The sequence below is a fragment of the Giraffa tippelskirchi genome, chromosome 10 (assembly GCF_054371585.1).
Source record: "Giraffa tippelskirchi isolate mGirTip1 chromosome 10, T2T-mGirTip1v1.2.pri, whole genome shotgun sequence".
NCBI lineage: Eukaryota > Metazoa > Chordata > Mammalia > Artiodactyla > Giraffidae > Giraffa > Giraffa tippelskirchi.
In genome coordinates this window covers 137,032,321-137,051,727 of record NC_137284.1, presented here as the reverse complement: position 1 = coordinate 137,051,727, position 19,407 = coordinate 137,032,321, and the positions used below count along the sequence as shown (strand labels likewise).

Sequence of the window (19,407 nt, the reverse complement as noted above, 5' to 3'; positions counted from 1 at the left end):
ATAACTTCCTTATCATATGAATTTCTGACAATTAAGTTCCTGCTAGATTAAGGACCTAGATCTAGGTATAAGAGTTATTCTTAAAAGTGATGTGAAGAGGTATGGAGGAAAAGAAAAGAAAATTTCAAAGTCATCTAGGAAGCTTTAGCAAACTATTTGTGCTTTGAGGAGGGATCTGGGGATGCGAGTTTAAAAAAAAATCACCTAGCACTCATTACAGAAAGGATGACAACCAGGAAAATTGAAAAAAATGCAAAAACAAAACAAACAAACAAAAAAACAACCCACCATTTATCCATGGTCCTTCTTTTGTATAAATATCTCATGGAAAATGGATGTATATCTTATGATATGTTCACATTTTATCTAGAATAGAGAAACAATAATGCTAATTGCATTGTTGGTTTTAAATAGTGATAGTGAATGTAAAAACAAAGACTTTTTTAAGGAGGTCATAAATCACTGGCTAAATAATGCCTAAAAGGAATGCTAGAGACCTTAATACCTGAACATAAATAAAACAAAAATGAAAACAATAACACAAAAATCTTCTGGAATATCTGTAAATATCTGGATTAGAAACTAATACAGAAAGAAAGAGAAAATGATGAAAGGATCAAGCATATAGATTTAAGTGATATGAACATATTTTTATAGGTATTTCTGAATATAAATCAAACCCAAATTTGAGAAATTTTGCAATGAACTACCTTTTAAGAATTAACTTAGGCCTTCCTTGGTGGTCCAGTGGTTAAGAAATTGCCTGCCAATGCAGGGGACACAGGTTTAATCCCCAGCCTGGGAAGATCCCAAAGGCCAGGGGACAATTAAGCCCATGTACCATAACTACTGAGCCTGTACTCTAGAGCTTGGGAGCTGCAACTACTGAGCCAAAGGTCGAGAGCCTGTGGTCTGCAACCAGAGAAGCCACTGCAATGAGAAGCCTGCACACCACAACTAGAGAGTAGTTCCAGCTCACCCAAACTAAACAAAGCTCAAGCGCAGCAACAAAGACTCAGTGCAGCCTAAAATAAATAATTTTTTTCAAAAGAACTTAATAATTTCACTTGCTTGTTCTAAAAGGAAATGCCAGATATTTCTTTGCAAATGGCCAGGTCATGTAAATTCTGACCCTCTGCTTTGGATAACACTTCACCACTCCACCTATTTCTTTATGAGCAGAGGGTAAGACTGGGCAAAATACTAAGAAACTTCTAGCTCTGATACTCATTGACTTCAAAATACAATGTATGTCTATTTAGAAATTATAAATGTATTGTAATAACATGATATGTTATAAAGTACACATAAAGTTAAAAGGATATTAATAAATATAAAAGATCTAATATATTTCACTCCTAAAGCTTCATGTTACGTACCTATTTTTCATACTATTGCTCAAAACAACCACCCAGACGCTGAACATCCTACAATACTTGTTGAGGCCATATCCCCTGCCTTTGCTAGCAATCTCCTTCCAAAGATCACACCTAACTTTCATACAATCATACATTCATCATTCTTCTCTTATATTTGGGATTTAATTTTAATTTTTTCCTAGTTTACTGGGTTGAATTTGAACATAGACTTTTGGAAATTTAGAAACTGTAAGCCTTCCTGTGCCAGGGGGTGAGGAAATTGTTCAGTGCATGGGTAAAGATGGCCTATTGCAGAGCTAGATATTTTGACAAAATGAGAATTTAGAAATTAATGTGCCATTAACTTTGCCTTTATTTCATGTCCGTTATACATGTAGTTAGAGTTCCAAATGAGGTTGAACTTAGTTCAAACTCAGAAAACTGAAAAAATATGAATCAAGACTACCTTAGCCAAGTAATTCCACTTCTAGGAATCTATCTTAAGGAAATAATCAGAGATAAGGTCAAAGATTCATGTGCAAGGATGTTCATTTTGGAGTTATAAGAAGAACACTGTAATGAATGCCCAATAATACTATGAAACAATCATTTTTTTTAAAAATTAAGTAGTGGAATATTATGTGCAGCTATGTGAATGGAAACATGTAAAGTCCTTATTTTCTTAAATAATATGTGTGTATGTATAAGTGAAAAAAATATATATATATGGTTAATTGCAACCAAATATTAACATTGGTTATATACAAGTAGTTTGGGCTTCCCAGGCAGTGCTAGTGGTAAAGAACCCACCTGCCAATGCAGGAGATGTAAGAGACACGGGTTCGATCCTTGGGTCAGGAAAATTCCCTGGAGGAGGGCATGGCAATCCACTCCAGTATTCTTGCCTGGGGAATCCCATGGACAGAGGAGCCTGGCTGGCTACGGTCCATACGGTCGCAAAGAGTCGGACACGACTGAGCAAATGAGTATGCACACAAGCACACACATATGCAAGTAGTTTAATAAGGGTATTTTTATTTTCTTTCCTGTGTTTTTCTGTATTTCCTCAATTTTCTTCAATAGTATATATCGATTTTAAAGTCATGGTCGGGGTGGGGGACTTGAAATGTTATTTAAAAGAAAATCCTATGTACTTAAAATGCCAGTATGCTGTGCTTAAATTAATTCACTGAGCCTGAAAAAAGAGATAAATCTTACTCATATAAACACTAGTCCTCTCTGAGGACAGAAGCCATTAGTTTAGATAAACAAACCAATGTATTGAGGATCTATGTGCAGTAAACTAGCTAGTTAAGTCCATGACTGGGCTCAGGGAAGTACTTCTAAAAAATAAAAAAATCTGTGGTTACCAAATGAAACCACCAGGTGCCACTGTAGCTTCACAGAAAGGATAAGAACACCTAGCATGAATCTGTTTTTCATTATGAAAAGGTACATGCTTTCACCTCTTCTTAGATAACAATAGTCTTCTCAGAGGCATAATAATTATTTCAATAATTTTATGTTCATATCCCAAAAGGTCAATCAGAAGATATATAAAAGTATAGTTACCATCAATCCCTACTTATGGGACTGAGAAAGATGACTGTGTTTTGAAATACTCTAACTGTGGTGTTGGAGAAGACTCTTGAGAGTCCCTTGGAATGCAAGGAGATCCAATCAGTTCATCTTAAAGGAGATCAGCCCTGGGTGTTCATCGGAAAAAGTGATGTTGAAGCTGAAACTCCAATCCTTTGGCCACCTCATGCGAAGAGTTGACTCATTGGAAAATACCCTGATGCTGGGAAGGGTTGGGGGCAGGAGGAGAAGGGGACGACAGAGGATGACATGGCTGGACGGCATCACCAACTCGATGGACATGAGTTTGGGTAAACTCCGGGAGTTGGTGATGGACAGGAAGGCCTGGCGTGCTGCGATTCATGGGGTCGCAACGAGTTGGACATGACTGAGTAACTGAACTGATTCACAGTAGAACTTTAATGCTATCTGCACCACTGTTTCTGTTAGAAAGGGTATTCCTCATTCCAGTCTGAATGGTGGGGCTGCATGTCTTCACCCTGGCTCAGCTACTTTCAACTAGTTTTAACTTTTCTACCTATAAAGCACCAATGCCAACCTCATACAGTTGTTTTAAAGATTGAATAACATCATAAAACAGGATTAGACAACTCATTACCTCTCTCTGCTCAACGTTCAGAAAACTAAGATCATGGCATCTGGTCCCATCACTTCATGGGAAATAGATGGGGAAACAGTGGAAACAGTGTCAGACTTTATTTTTTGGGGCTCCAAAATCACTGCTGATGGTGATTGCAGCCATGAAATTAAAAGACGCTTACTCCTTGGAAGGAAGGTTATGGCCAACCTAGATAGCATATTTAAAAGCAGAGACATTACTTTGCCAACAAAAGTCCATCTAGTCAAGGCTATGGTTTTTCCAGTGGTCATGTATGGATGTGAGAGTTGGGACGGTGAAGAAAGCTGAGCACTGCAGAATTGATGCTTTTGAACTGTGGTGTTGGAGAAGACTCTTGAGAGTCCCTTGGACTGCAAGGAGATCCAATCAATCCATCCTAAAGGAGATCAGTCCTGGGTGTTCACTGGAAGGACTGATGTTGAAGCTGAAACTCCAATACTTTGGCCACCTCATGCGAAGAGTTGACTCATTGGAAAAGACCCTAATGCTGGGTAGGATTGGGGGCAGGAGGAGAAGGGGATGAAAGAGGATGCGATGGTTGGATGGCATCACCGACTCGATGGACACGGGTTTGGGTAGACTCTGGGAATTGGTGATGGACAGAGAGGCCTGGCGTGCTGCAATTCATGGGGTCGCAAAGAGTCGGACACGACTGAGCGACTGAACTGAACTGTACCTCTCTCTGCAGAGGTAAGAAGCTCCCAGCTTCCTTGTCTGCTGAGGCCATATCTAAACAAGACAGGGAATCTCTGCTCTGGTGCTTAAAAAGGTGCTAGACTTGGTGTCTTGGGACATGGATCTTTCTCTCATTCAAGGTCTGTCAGCTATGAGGAGTGGACCTGACAAGTCACTTCATCCCTCAGGTTTCTCATCTTTGAAATATGGGGTTGGGCCAAATGCTTCTCAGGTCCCCTCCAGTCACAAACCTTACAGTTCTGTAAAACCTGTGCCATACAAGGTACCACTGTACTTTTTGCACAATGAAGTTTTCTGATGTGACATTGTGCAGGTATTAAAAGTTGGGGACAAGGGGTTGGGGCACACACAGGTGCCATCATCTGATCATTTATTAAGCTCCTTTCATGTACTGAACATTGTGTTAGACTCTGGGGATATAAAAGAAAGATGATACTATCTCTTTCTTCAAGGAGTTTTCAGTCAAATGGAGAAACAGATAAACAATTCCAGTGCAACAGGGTACAGGGATGGGCTGAGGTACACCGAAGGAGCTGCAGCAATAATACATGATGAGGTAGACACTTGATTTCAACGTGCTGCCTATCAGTCAGTTTCATGGGATTCAGAAGGACTGAGGGACTTGTCTGATTTGCCTCAAACTGCTTCTGGCATGAGGAACTTTCTGGGTCATCCTCTGTAGCCATATTGAATTTTGCCTCAGACAGACCCAGGCAAGTATTTTCTGAAGTACACACCCCAGGGTTTATATAACCTTATGAAAATGAGACAAGCCTGTGACACAGAAGAAAGAAGACCATTAGGCTACAGCAGCAGAGATGCACCTGCCATTCAGCACAGCTGTTCACACTCAGTTTCAGCCCCATTATCTTTCTAAGTTCCCTCTCCTCCTTAGAGTTTTTCACTGACCCTTTTCTCTACAAAATGCTATGCTCAGCTTTTCCAAATCTTTCTCGACTGGGTCAGCAGATCTAAGCCCCTACTATCTCTGTGCTCTTGCCAATATGCTTTTATTGATCTGAGACTCCCAAACCAGGGCCTGAGGGGGCTAGAGAAGAAAAGGAAGAGTAAATGCCGAGCTCTGCCACCTGTCATTTTCAAAGGCTACCAAATCCCCACTCACTTACCAGGCTCTCTGTAGTAAGCTCCGGCAAATCCTGGATGGTACAGCATGGGTAATCCAGGACCGAGATGCTGCAAGATGCAGAGATAAGGACAGGCTTTAGGTAAATGGCAAAGGCAGCAAATGGCTACATCTGAAAGGGCAGGAGGTTATTTCTCTTCAGTTAGCCCCATTTATTTCCAGAATTGCTTAGGGACTTCAGCTGAAACTGAGGGTTCTGGTGCCAGTTAGTTCAGTTCAGTCGCTCAGTCGTGTCCGACTCTTTGTGACCACATGAATTGCAGCACGCCAGGCCTCTCTGTCCATCACCAACTCCCGGAGTCTACCCAAACCCATGTCCATCGAGTCGGTGATGCCATCCAACCATCTCATCCTCTGTCGTCCCCTTCTCCTCCCGCCCCCATTCCTACCTCCAGATCCAGTCTCCTCTCCTCATAGCCATGAGAAGGACTGACAGAGTTCTTTCAGAGGCAAGAGAAAGCAGAGAGAGCGCCTCGGTATAGCCACCTTTCTCCTCTGTTCTTTAAAGAAATACATAAGCTCGTATGCATTTGTGTTTCTGTGTTTAAGTGTGTATTTGTGTGTATATAATTGTGCGTCCAGAGATGTTGCCCAAACTCATCCCACTTTACACATTATTGACTGAAGGATTTTTGCAGATATTAATGCCTGTGGCTGGCGATTTGTTATGAAAGTGAAGTGAAACGTCTCCAGTCAGTAACATTAAGGTAACAAAAAGATGTATTAATATGTCTCTGGTCAGTAAGTTAATAACAACCTGTGAGAATGAAGACTTCTCCTGTGTCTTACCAGATGTTTCTGAAAGCCAGGAGCTCTGGGGAAAAACCACAGAAGCCACTTCAAGAAGAAGCCTGAGACAGAGGCAGCTTCCTGCAGCTGGGCCCATCTAGTAGCTCAAGGATGGTAACCGCATCCACTCCCAAAAGAAACACTGGGGGACCACAAGGGAGCTGGAGGCTCTGCCGTGAGCCCAGGGAGGCAGGCATGAGTCAGCAGGGGAAGGAACCACTGCATGATGATGGGGACCTGGCCACTCCAAATGACAGCTCTTTCTTTCCTCCTCCCTCTTTCATGGGTACAATGCACCATTTAGACTAGCTAATCTAATCTCTAATGCTCTTTCTGCTTCTGACATTCCATGAGGTTTGTCTTTAAAAAAAAAAAAAAAAACCTTTTTGGCCAGGCTGAGGGGCATGTGGGATCTTAGTTCCCTGACCCAGGGATCAAACCTGTGCCCCCTGCAGTGGAAGTGCGGAGTCCTAACTACTGAACCACCAGGGAATTCCCTTTTTTTTCTCCCATGAGGTTCTTTTTTTTTTAATTTATTTATTTTAATTAAAGGCTAATTACTTTACTCCCATGAGGTTTTAAACACCAATTCACTCCAGTTAGAATAACTGGACATGGACAAACGATGTTGGCAAAGCATAGGATATAAAGAGGAATATGGGGCTCCTTGGACCTCTTCTATATTTCAAAATCAAAACTTCTATCCAAGCAAAAGGCAACAATTTATTTGACTAGAAATGTTGACCTTTGTCCAAGAAACCCCCAAAGATAACCTAAGGGAACCAGGGTGGTAGAGGAGAGGGCCGTGGATGTACCTACTGGGTTCTCCCAGGGTTGCCAGTTTCACACTGCTCCGTTAGGATAAAGATTCCTGGCTGGCTCATCTACTTATCTACCCACCTTCTACTGACAAAGCCCCATGGCAAAGCAGGTACTGGCAACCGGGAAATGAGAGTGGGGAATCCAAGATGGATTTGTTTCAATCTCATTGTATTAAATTCTACCGAAGCCTAAATTCTCTCCTAAGGGGGCATAAAGTTCCAAGTTTCTAGTATATCTAGATTGTAAGAGCTATGAGGAAACTGCAGTAGCAAGCTGAAGGTGCTCAAGTTCTTAAGATTATGCAACAGTAAAGCTCATAAGTAACACACAAGAGGAACCCTGTACCCAGGCTGACCTCAGCAAACAGTGCAGTTTGGCACTGCCACTCTTCCAGCTCCAAATGGAACCCAAAGGACACCTATTGGATTGTCTGCCCCCTGCTTCTAGGCCCACAGTGCAGGGACACCAAGTTCCTAAACCCCACTCCTCAGCCACAGTTATTGATCCAAGGGTGGACCTCTAACCCTGGGCATGTGGAACAGGGATCAAGAGCCAGTTCAGTCTCTGAAGCGTTAAAGGAGCATGTTTAGCTCAGGTGGGCATATTTTCACTAAGTGGCTTAGACATATTTCACTTAGTCGCTCAGTTGTGTCCGACTTTCTGTGACCCCATGGACTGTAGGTGGCTTGTCAGGCTCCTCTGTCCATGGGATTTTCCAGCAAGAATACTGGAGTGGGTGGCCATTCCCTTCTCCAGGGCATCGTCCCGACCCAGGGATTGAACCTGTGTCTCCTGCATTGCAGGCAAATTCTGGCTTAAGAAGCAGACAAAACTATCTGTCAGTGAGAGAGGAAAAGTTGGAGTGGAGGTGCAGAGGCCAAGTGGCCACGGATTGGAGGCACACGGCCTCCTGGGTTCCGTGTGCTACAGACTGACCTTGAGGCCCAGAGCTGCACCTTTGCCTGAGGTTCTTCAAGATGATAAACCACCCATTTCCTCCTATCAAATCCCCGTTCTGTGTGAGCTGGCACACACAGGTGCCTTCATGAAGCTGTGGCCCTTCCCCAGCCTCACCGACACTTTCAGTGTTCCCTGGTGAGCAACTAGCACATCTTAAGTGCCATTTTTAAGGGGCAGAAGTCTCTTTGTAGTGAGGATAAACCCATTCTCTAGTGCTTCCTCCAAACAGGAAAAGTAAAGTACTCTCACGTATGTTTATCCTAACTAATGCTTGTAAAAATCTACAATAGAGTCAGAGTAGGTATTATTCTCACTTTAAAGATGAAGATACTGTGGCTCAGAGAAACACAGTGTCTTACACTTGAGATGACACAGCTAGCAAGTGGCAGATCCAGGTCAGGAATCCAGGTCCTGTGACTTTGGGTTCTGTGTGCTACACAGAAGTAGGCTGTCTCTCCAGGGTGGAGTTTCTGGCAGTGCTGACAGACTGTGGGGCCAACATCTCCTAGCCCCTCTCCAGCCACCTCAAGTGTCACGTCAGCCTTCTTCTATTTTAGGAACCTTGCCTCTGGTAAAGCACTTCTGGTCAACTCTACTGATTAACGTGCTTCCGGTTTTTGTGTAAGCAGCAAACTGAGGAACAAGGACTTACTCTGTTAACCCCTCAAGTCCCCACTTGGCTGGAGCAAGCCACAGCAACTGTGATTTAACCCTGCCTCTTCTGCTTACTTAAAGGGTCTCTCTGGTGTGCTATCCTTAAGTACGTCAATTCACCTTTCTGAATTTGTTTCCTAATTGATGAAATGGGAATAAAACTTGTGATATGTCTTAGCACTGATGAGGAGATTAAATGAAATAATGGAGGTGAAAATACTGCAGTTTTTAAACTACAAATTGATCTATCGAAGTAAGGGTCTATTGTTTACCTTCAATTACAAATTCTGTATAACTCTTTACAAAATTGATTCAATTTATGATTTATACTAAAATCAGGGCTGGCCAGACAAGCCAGCTGCTTCACAAAATAACATTTTTGGATCTTTCTGCCACAGGGCTGAAATTTATCAGTGCAGCTTCTTTTGAGTTATGGCATTACAGTTTTCAAAACTATTAAGTTACAAATATCTTTGTGAAGAGGCCAAATGATACCCCCCACGAGTAATACCTCAAGAAAACGAAATTTGACAGTGACAGCTCTAAGATAGAAAGGACCAGGGAGAATGGAAAGGCGGCTCAGAGACAAAATAGTTTCTCAATCCCCAAACAGCCTTTTGAAATAAACCTGTCCAGAGTCCTTACCCGTTTTTGGCAGTGATGTAGGACAAGATATTTTGATTGAAGAACTTCAGGATCAATGGGATGCAGTTGGCAAATACCAAATGTTGTGACACATATTCAAACTGAATTAAAAGATCAAAGCAGAAAGGAAGTTTATTTTGGGGAGAATAGAAGGTGTGTATGAAAATAAAAAGGCAAGTAAAATCTGACACCCATTCCTAAGAATACCCACTGTCCACTTGTGTTAATAGTCTTCCTGTCTGGGAAGGGGGGAGAGCCATCTTCAGCCAGCCTATCCTACATAGAAGGGGACAGTCTGCATGGTGTGTATGTTGCAAGCGCCTGACCAAAAGCACAAAATGTACACAAGCCAGAAAGAAAATCCCACTCCAGATAAACAGAAAGAATTGCTGTGAGATTTGTTCCTAAGCTCTACAGGAAAGGAAGGCTCCCCAAGGGAGTTGCCTTCCATACCAAAGCTCTGGCTCACAGGGTTTCAACTGTGATGGATATGCCAGGAACAGGTGCAGCCCGGCAACTGTTGGCATCACTCAGTCAGGATGGATACGGTGTGTGGTAACCAAATGAACCACTGGAGTGTGGGCTCCAGGGTGGGTCTGGCTCACTGGACTAGCCCCTATACTTCGAGTATCAGTATTATAATGAATCAACAAGAGTCCTTCAGTCAACAGATAATGCACTAAGAATAAGTCCAAGATCTTTTTGATGGATTAAACAATAGAACATAGTGCTCCACTTCGCTCTCTTGAATTTGGATGGGGTTTGCTTCCAGGAAGACCTACTGGGGCAGTGTCATGCAGCTGTGTCACCCAGCTCTTGCCCATGATACACTGAAGAGCATCACACACAGTTTGTCTCCAGAATCTAAACTAAGTGTAGAAACTGATTGAAAAAGCAGAGAACTGCAGTGTTTTAAATCTCTTAGCTCTTACTGATTCCTGATCACCAAAAAATAGCCATGGCAGCACACTCAGCTGCCCTCTCCCCAGGTGTGTGGTTAGAAGTGAGGAGTCAGCTTGTTGCCCAGTTCTCTCTTATGCTCAAATATCTTCTCCCTGGCAGCTGATCCAGGGTATTTTGCAAAGCCTCGGGTGCAGGAGCCAATACAAACCTACTGTCAAGTGATGGGAAACATCTTTCAGTTTGAGACACGTCTGTAGCCTTGTCAGGACACACTGACATGTACTGGCAAGGCCCATCAAGCCACCCACCTGTCTGGCTGTTGATCCACATACTGCCCACCAAGAGAAGCAGACAGAAGCACACATATGCAGATCTCTTTCTACTAGGAACACTATTTCTCACTCATCCCTCCCTACTCCTCCCAGCCCTGCTGCTGCTCAGCAAACATTGGTAGAAGTGTGTGTCCTCGGGGTACCCTAACACACTACAATATGTCTCTGAATGCACTGAAGTGGATATATATCCAGGTTGTACAGTTGAACCTGCCATGGACACAGACTCTGCAGGGCCTCCCTGCACTGAGCTCCTGCAGTTTTAGCAGCAAGCTCAGTTCTGACTTCTCAGGAGGAATGGGGCAGAGCCTCTGTGAAAGAATCAGAAGCTCCACCTCCTCTCCATGTCTCACCACCGAGAACACTCACTCACTGCCCCCATCTTCTCCTATGTCTTGGCAACACCCACAGCACCAAGTCCAAACTCCTTGGCATGGCAAACATTGCTCTTATGGGGAAGCAGGTTCTTAACCTCTTTTAGCCTCAGTGGAATAAAGTAAGACTCACCTCGCAGGGTTGAGAGAATTTAATGAGATCCTAGATGAACCAAACAGAGTGCCGGCCACAGTGTAAGTACTCACTAACCATGTGCTAGCACAGGTATTAGAGTCTGCTCCCCACCATCCTCTCCAGCTTCACGTTACCACCAGACCTCCCCGTCTCCCTCTACCCCATGCAGAACTCCAGAAACATTTGATTAGTTTTCAAAGGTACTTTGCCCTCTCCCCTCAGGAGTTTCACAAATCAGCTTTTCTGCTTTAAATGCTTCCTGCCATCATTCCCTGACAGCTCCTGCACCCTGGCTAACAAGTTTTCTGTAGGACTCAGGTTAGGAGTCACAGCTTCTTCACCTCAGGCTGGATTAGGTGTTTCCATAGCAGCCAATGCCTACCTGTAACACAGCACTTATCACTCCATAAATGCCTACTTTACATCTGTATCCTTTATAAAACTTCAAAGCCCTTATGAGCCAGAGTATGCCTTATATGGAATTCCATCTCAAATGTTAGAAGAGTGCTTCACATATAGAAAAGTATGCTCGACACTCCCCCCTCCCCTTTTGGTGGCATGCTTGAGTCCTGTCTTCCACTGCTTCAAAGCTGGCTAGGCATATTCCCAAGAAGCTAGGGATTCCTATCTGTGACCCCTCAATAATGTTCAAAGGACACAGATGTCTGCAACTTTCTAGGACAATTCCCCAACTCATGCCCCAAGCTTGTGCAACACGTATCTGGATTCCGTAAGACAAAGAAAAGGCTCAACGATGCTCTGCTGGACTCCAAGGCCCTTTGTTCTTTCTTTGGGCGGCAGGACCTGGAGGACACCTGAGGGGTGTGGAGAAGTGCTCTGAGCTGCTGACCTGGTAGATGTGGTTCAGTTTGAAGTGTTTGAGAAGCAGCAGGAGCAGGGCAGAGATGCTCTTTACAATGATCTCCTTGTGCCTGTTCACATCGATGCCCAGCTTCATGCTTTGGAGCACAGTGATGCTACAATGGGGAAAGGAAGAGTCAGTGCAGAGGGTGGCCTTAGAGAGAGGCCTACGAGGACTCAGATATTTGGGACAGATACACTACACACCAGTAAGCCAGAATCTGAGAAACCTGAGCTGTGCTAGGGAAACCTCCAGAGTTCCCACTTGTGAGTCTGTCTGGAGAAAAGTTTCTCTGATACCTTTGTTTCTCTCTTGCCTTTGGCAAGCTTGTCCCTTAGCAATGTCCACCCATATACACATGCAGACAGTCACTGCCAATGATGTGGCCCTCCAGACCCTCAGTTCTGGGCTCAAAAGAGCAGAGAGAGAGCACTGCAGTGGAAAGGCGCTACTGGTGGCAGAGAGGAGATCTCCTTAGAGACAATCCCTGTAAGCGTTAACAAGGTGAGGCAGGGACGAGAGAGACTCTGCAGACTAGAGTATTTAGCAGCTGCCCCCACTGAAGCACTTACGGCATCTCCTCAGGCAGGACGTCTGCCAGGATATTGATAGAGTCTGTCTTAGCCTTGGAGGTGGGGGCTGCAGCCAGTAGAATCTTAAGCAGAGCAATCTGGGAAGCAGAAAACGAGGAAATCTACCCCATTCAACAAGGCTATCCTTCCACAACTCAACAGCTCCAAGAGAAGTGTTTGAAATCCTTGCTCCAAGTTCTTCACTCAATAACCAAAGCTCCCTACCTCCGGAAGGGTAAACTGGTGCCCAGTCCTGATGGGCCTGCCTGGGAGGCTAAGGAGCTTACAGACTGTTCTATGTCAAGACTGCTCTTTCCAAAGAGGATGAGAGAAGGAGCAGAGTGGGGGCAATGCCTAGAAATTAGGTGGGAGGGAAAGGCAAGATCCATCCCCACACCTCTCCCTTCCTCTCCCTCACCATCAGCATCCTCCCCTTGTAGCCTGAGGCCAATTAGGACACCGGAGGCCACAGCGGACCTCAGAGGTACTAAAGCGCTTACTAAGGAGAGGCCCCTGGTGCATCCTGCATGGAGCCTACCTCATTCCCCACCTTTCCCAAACAAGGACCTGGAGGTAGAGACAAGTCCTCCTTCCTCTGGGAGGAGCCCCAAGGGGAGATCAGAATTCTGAAGTGTCAGAGAACACTGCCTGGTGGGTGAAGGCTCAGGAAGCAAACTCAAGTGACAGAGGGCTCAGCTTAAAAGGGCTCTCCGCTATCTCTTCCTTGCAGCTGAGAAGCCCTCACAGCCCTGACCCAGCGGTCTCCTTACCATGTACTGGGGGAGGCTATACAGCATGCCCTGGTAGAGGATTTCGCATGGCGTCTCTGGTACCACCTCTTCCCCCTATAGCAAGAAAACACACGGTTTGCCCAGACCATTTCCCAGTTGACCAAAATCTATCTTTCCTTGGCTGTGGAGGATGGCAGGACAAGAGCTGGGAGTCAGATCTTGATTCCTACCCAAGCTGCATTTATGAGTTATTGCAGGGCCTTGGGTCAGTTACTTTCCCTCTCTGAGACCTAATCTCGTCTTTCAAGGATCAGAGGGCTGGTCTGGATGACCTCAGAGCGCTCTTCCAGCCCTGAGAACCTATGATTTTAGTTGTCCTGTTATCTGGAATCCATCCAGAGTTCTTTCTGTATCGCTTGCCAGGTCAGAGTCAGAAGTCCCAATGAGGATTTGGCTCATACTACTGCTTTGCTGTACATAATGGGCTTAAATCAGGCCACAGGTATGCCTGGGACACTGGAACTGACACCGCACACAGAGGCACGTCCTATGGCATCAATCTGAGGCCATCTGAAAACTCGGGGAGGCTCTGAAGCTGGGGAGGAGAGGTGGACGACTGCACAGAGAGGGTTAATAAAGGCCTGCAGAAGCAGTGAGCAGGGAAGAGTTTAGGTGGATGCTATTTTCTTTCCTTCTCCATTACCCTCTACGACAGCCCTGTTTTCGGACCAGCCCCTTATGCACAACTCTGTCCTTGTGATGACCCCATTTAAGTTCTTTATCAGAGTGGGGAGACAGGGGCCTCTAGTGCTCAAGAGGCTACTCAGGCCACTGTTACCTTTGGCCAATGCAGTCCGTCTTCCCCCCAGGTCACCACCCTGTGACATGACAAGGGTCACTGCCATGAGACCCTGAGGCAGGGAGGGATAGCCAGACCTCTTCTACCCCACACAACGCTGCTGCTGCTTTAATGGACACAAGTCTTAACATCCTGGTGACCCTGGATGTGTATCTTCTGCTTTCTAAAAGGCCTATTTCATACATTCTCCCCTCTCTTCAAACCAACACCCTCAACCCACAGCCCCTTAACAGTTGCTGACCCTACCTCTCAGTTAACGGACAAAACAGAAGCAATCAGACAGGCACAGCCTCATCTTCTCAACACCAAATCTACCAGTCTCTTTACCTTCCCATGTGCCATGAAGGATTAACCGGGTACTCCTATCAAAGGCCACCCGCCACTGGTGCTCACACCCTTTTGTTTTGTTGAATGCTTCGGTTCTGTAATTATCTTTCTCCTGGATCATCCCTCTTAGGACAAGAACACACTCCAGTATCTCCTCCAGTAACACTATAAAACATTCCCTTGACCCCACATTCTCCTTCAGCTACCACCCCATTTCTACCTTCCTTTTCACAACAAAATTTCTGTGTGGTTTGTCTGTGTTGACTAAGCTGACCTCGTTTCTTTATATTCCTTATTCAATACACTCCAACTAGGCTTCCAGCACCACCACTTCCCTTGAGGTTGCTCTTATCAAGGTCACCAGTCATTTCCATGTTGCCAAAGCCAATGGGTACCTCAAGTCTTATCAAGCTCCACTTGTCAGCAGCATTTGACACAGCTGATCACCTCCTTCTTCTTGAAAGGCTTTCTTTTCTTAGCTTCTATGGCATCATACTCTCCTGGATTTCCTACCCTCTCACTAGATGTTTTTCTTACTCTTCTTTCCTGGGTCTTTTCCTGGCTCATCCCATCCTCAACATACTGGTGTGCCCCAGGGCTTGGTGCTGGGTCCCATCCTCTTCTCTCTCTCCTCCCTCCTCAGGCTACCTCAGCAAGTTCCATGGCTTTTAACACTGTCCATGAGCAAACAGTTTCCAAATTTATTTCTCTTAGTCCTCTCTCCTAGAACTCTAGGCCTATATATCTAATTGCTTGGCTGCTCTACATGGGTAGACATCTAAAACTCAGTACCACCCAAATAGAACCCTTGATAAAACAGAACTCCTGGGAATTCCCTGGCAATCCAGCGGTTAGTACTCTTGTACTTTCACTGCTATGGGCCTGGGTTCAATGCCTGGTTGGGGAACCAAGATCCTGAAACCCATGCAGTGTTGGAAAAAAAAGAAAAATGGGGGAAAACACATTAAGAAAAAAGAAAACAGAACTCATCTTGACAAACTGTAGTTACTCTTTATTTTTTTTTGGCTGCACTGAGGTAACATGCAGAACTTCCCCAACTGGGATCGAACCTGTGCCTTCTGCAGTGGAATCATGGAGTCTTAACCACTGGACCACCAGAGAAGTCCAAATTGTACTTGTTCTTCATTGCCCTTTATGTTTCTGTATCCACATCCAACGGAACTGCAACTCTTGTCAGCTATACCTCCAAAATATAACCCCAATTCATCCCCTTCTCTCTATCTCCACAATTCCTTGTTGTTCAGTCGCTAAGTCACGTCAGATTCTTTGCGACCCCGTGGACTGCAGCATGCACCACAATTACTACCTTGGTCTAAAATACCATCATCTCTCATCTTGATCATTTTTAGTTTCCCAACCTCCCTGTTTCAACTTTTTCCTTGTCAAGCCTTTACAAAGTAGCCAAAGGTTTTTAAAAAGATAAATCAGATCATGTCACTCCCGTTTAACATCTCCGAAGGCTTCCTTTGTCATGTCAATCAACTTCAAGCTCCCTATCTTTGCTTAAATGTCCTGTGTAAAGTGGCCCCAGACCACCTCTCTGACTCCGTCTCATACAACCCTCACTCCCGTGCTCCAGCCATAACAGTCTTCATTCACTACTTCTAACACTCAGCTCGCTCTCACCTTGTTAATAAGGCTGTTCTCTCTGCTTGGAATGCTTTTTGCCTTGACGTTCCTATGGCCAGCTCCTTCTTATACCTCAGATCTTGGTTAACCGTCACCTTCTCAGAGGTCTACATACTCTGACTGCCCAAGCTAAAGTAGTCTACTACATGGTATGTCATTCTATTTCAATTTTCTTAACTGTATCTACCGTTTTTTGAAAATTTTGGTTTCTTAATTACTATTGTTTTTCTCCAACTTTATTGTGAAAGTAGAGACCGTGCTTGCCTAGCGTGCAGTAAGAGACCCACAGCAAGCACACGAGTTCTCTGGCAGCACTGCAGATACTTCCCCCTGTGTACGCTTCCCCTGGACTCACCAAAGACATGGGGCACTTCTCCAGCTCCTCCTCATTCTTGATCTGAACATCTGCGATGGAGACGTACTTGTGCTGGGAACACAAGATGTCAACAAGGGCTGAGGACCTTGATCACACGTGTACCAGCCTCTTGCTTAACTCTTGCTTAACCTTCCCAATGACAAGGAAGTGTCCTATTTATGGGTCTGTCACCTCAAATAAACCATGCACTCTTTGAAGGCAGGAGTGTTACTGACCTTTGCATCATGAACATCAGCAAAGTTCTTTAATACAGTATTTTTATTTATTTCATATTTCCACATTGGATGGGCAGCAAATACCTTAGCATCTGCCTTCAACCAAAGTGCAAAGGGAAGCCAAGAAGCAGCCCAGGCCTAGGACCGCTGCTCTGAGAGCTCTGCTGCAGATGCCTGTAAGTGTGTGCATGTGTGAATGGAGTGATGATGACGAGGTAAGGCTGGGCTCAAGGTCTGTGCAGGGAATAGACTACTCTTACTCCTCCTCACATATACTCTGGATACAAAACAGACTGCTACTTCATCCTGGGCCTGCGGAAGTTACTGAGCCTCTAAGGAAAGAGAAGTGAGAGGAAAGGAAGTGATAAGTGGGAAGAGGGAGAGTAGGGTGGGAGGAGGGAAAAGCAATGAGAGAAGAAAGTATAACTTTTTCATCCATCTAAATGTAGGATACTGAATAGGTAGGGAGAGACCTGATTTTTTATCTGTTTGGCCAAAACCCTTGCAGAGGAAATAGAGAATAACAGGTTCAGAACATGTCTAGTGGAAGAGCCCCACCCAGGACCCGGGACCCTCCTGGGGGTCATCCAATTTGTATTGATGGGTCCCTATCTCTGAAGATTGAGAGCCCAACCTTCTCACCTGCTTGAGGGTCTTCACACTCTCGTGAATGGGCCTGGGTAATCCAACCAAAGTATCTGTGTCCCTGTAAACAGAAGATACATAAAGATCAGAAGTACAGAGAACTACTGATATCCCTGGAGTCACGTGGACCAGGCCACTTTCATCATCTGGTCGCCTGGATCTTTCTCTGCAAGTTATCAGGTCCCTCATTATTGCTTCAGGACACAAAAAGAACAATGGTACAGAGAAGAGTCCCTGTAACTTAGGATTTCAGTATAGTCTCGTGGGGACTCACTTTGTCTGGGAGTAGGTTCCTATTTAAAAGGGCACATTGCCCAACAACAATTTTGACAGCAGAACAGCAGTAAGAATCGCTTCTGAGGTTTTGTAGTGACCCGTGGGGATTCACAAGGGTAAGGGAATGGGGAAAGACCGGATCTATTCCCACCATGTTGCTCCTTCACAGAATTCTCTAGGAAAGAGCCTGTAGGGACCATCTCATAATACTCTAATGAGGAAATTGATTCCCATAGGGAAATGAGTTAGTTGATCAACATCCTATACCTGACAGAGAACATGAAAGTTCTAGGAAACTGGAAGTAAAAAACTTGATGGCAAGAACCCAAAGCAGTTACTGGGAGCTGCTCAAGGCTCTGGGTTGTATTACCACGATTAGGCAACATCTTTCATTCCAAGCCACCCACTCCTCTGGCCCCTAAGGACCGTCTATACACCAGTTCCAGCCACCCAGTCACTTACTGCCCCAGAGTGAATCCGATGAACTTGTTCCTGCTCATCTCCAAGAAGTGCTCAATGTCCTTCTGTCTGAGAGGATGGTGGACAGACAAATCCCAGAGAAGGGGAGAATAGCAAACTTTGAGAGAGAGAAACTTACTGGGCTCCCACCCCTCCAGATGGAAAACTAGAACAGCAGGGGAAGCCAATAAAGGGAACTCCCCACCCAGGAGTTCTGACTCACAGCCCAGCTTACTGAGCCTTGAATACACAGACCATTCCACCCTCAGCCTCCAGTGACTGGAACTCCGAAGCCCGGGGTCCCTGGTGTTATCAAGCCTACCTGACCTTCGGGGTCCAGGGTAGGCCCTTGGGAAAGGCCACCCGCTCAGTGGAGAGGGGTGCCTGTGAGGGTGGAGTGGGTACTAGAGGGTCCTGCTCTAGCAGGTCTAACTCTCCATCCAAAGTGCGTTCTCCATCGCTGACAGATTCCTCTTCCTCCTCTGTGGCTGGTTCTTCAGTCTTGAAGAGATCTCGTTCGTTGTAGATGTCCAAGCTGTCCTGCTTAGTAAGGAGTTGCTGGGGGGCAAGGAGAGTGGGTAGAAGAAGAGAGGGAAGGTGTCCAGAAATCTCAGTCTGGGGATCCTTGTCTGAGACTACCCACTATCCCCAGGCCGCTGACTTCAGGGAACATGGAGTAAGAACCCATCTCTAGTGAGAACTTTCTCTTCCCATCTCAACCCTGCTGTCCCCACCAGGTCTAATTCCAGAACAGGCAGCTCTCTCAAGCAGCCACACCAACGGCTGGGAGACAGAGCACAGATAATCCCAAAGTCACAGTTACTTAGCTTTCAGAAAGCACTGATGCTTTTTTTTTCCTTTTTGCCTGTACTTTCCTTCCTAATTATGCTCCACTTAGGTGAACATTCAATTAATTTGCCTTCTGTGAGCATACACCAGCTGGCTGGTTGAGGAAGAGGAGAACGGGAGCTTGCTGCTAAGCAGAGGGAATCGAGTTTGGAATTTTAAATCTTGTCAGAAAGACAAAAAAGACTGGACAGAAATAGGCCAAAAAGTTAACAGTGACTGTTTCTGGTTGTTAAGATTGTGGGTGACTTTTTTTTTCTCCCTTTTCACATTTTTATATTTGTCCTAAATTTTTTATAACGAGTAAGCATTACTTTGTAAAACAAAAAATAAAGGTTAAAAAAATATCACACTAGGAGATAATGTAGACTAGATTACTGAGTGTGACTGTCTGGACCCGTCATCTGTAGTTGGTGAAGTCAGGTAGATCAGGCAGGTGAGTTCTTGGGAGCATGGTCAGGTCTCCGTGCAAGTTGTACACGTGACCTTTCTAGGGATGCAGACTATCTAGAACCCTAACCAGTCATCTTTAAATGTAAGCCTCTGGTTTCAAGGCTA

At 45.0% G+C, this 19,407-nt stretch overlaps 1 protein-coding gene across 6 annotated transcripts in view; it reads right to left on the bottom strand.

The window, feature by feature from the left end:
- STRIP2 (striatin interacting protein 2) overlaps positions 1 to 19,407 on the bottom strand; it is a 48,448-nt gene that overhangs the window by 13,867 nt on the left and 15,174 nt on the right. For 5 of the 6 annotated variants that reach the window (XR_014066039.1, XR_014066038.1, XM_081531284.1 and 2 more), the window contains 9 exons: positions 18,326 to 18,561; positions 18,007 to 18,072; positions 17,266 to 17,329; positions 16,388 to 16,459; positions 13,236 to 13,310; positions 12,466 to 12,563; positions 11,882 to 12,008; positions 9,287 to 9,387; positions 5,400 to 5,466 (listed from right to left, as the gene is read on the bottom strand). Coding sequence is in view for 4 of the 6 variants with exons in the window: in XM_081531284.1 (XP_081387410.1) it covers positions 5,400 to 5,466; positions 9,287 to 9,387; positions 11,882 to 12,008; positions 12,466 to 12,563; positions 13,236 to 13,310; positions 16,388 to 16,459; positions 17,266 to 17,329; positions 18,007 to 18,072; positions 18,326 to 18,561 (906 nt within the window). In the remaining 2 variants the exon portion in view is untranslated. Of the gene's footprint in view, positions 1 to 5,399; positions 5,467 to 9,286; positions 9,388 to 11,881; positions 12,009 to 12,465; positions 12,564 to 13,235; positions 13,311 to 16,387; positions 16,460 to 17,265; positions 17,330 to 18,006; positions 18,073 to 18,325; positions 18,562 to 19,330; positions 19,336 to 19,407 lie in introns of all 6 variants that reach the window. The other variant, XM_081531283.1, reaches the window with a different exon arrangement.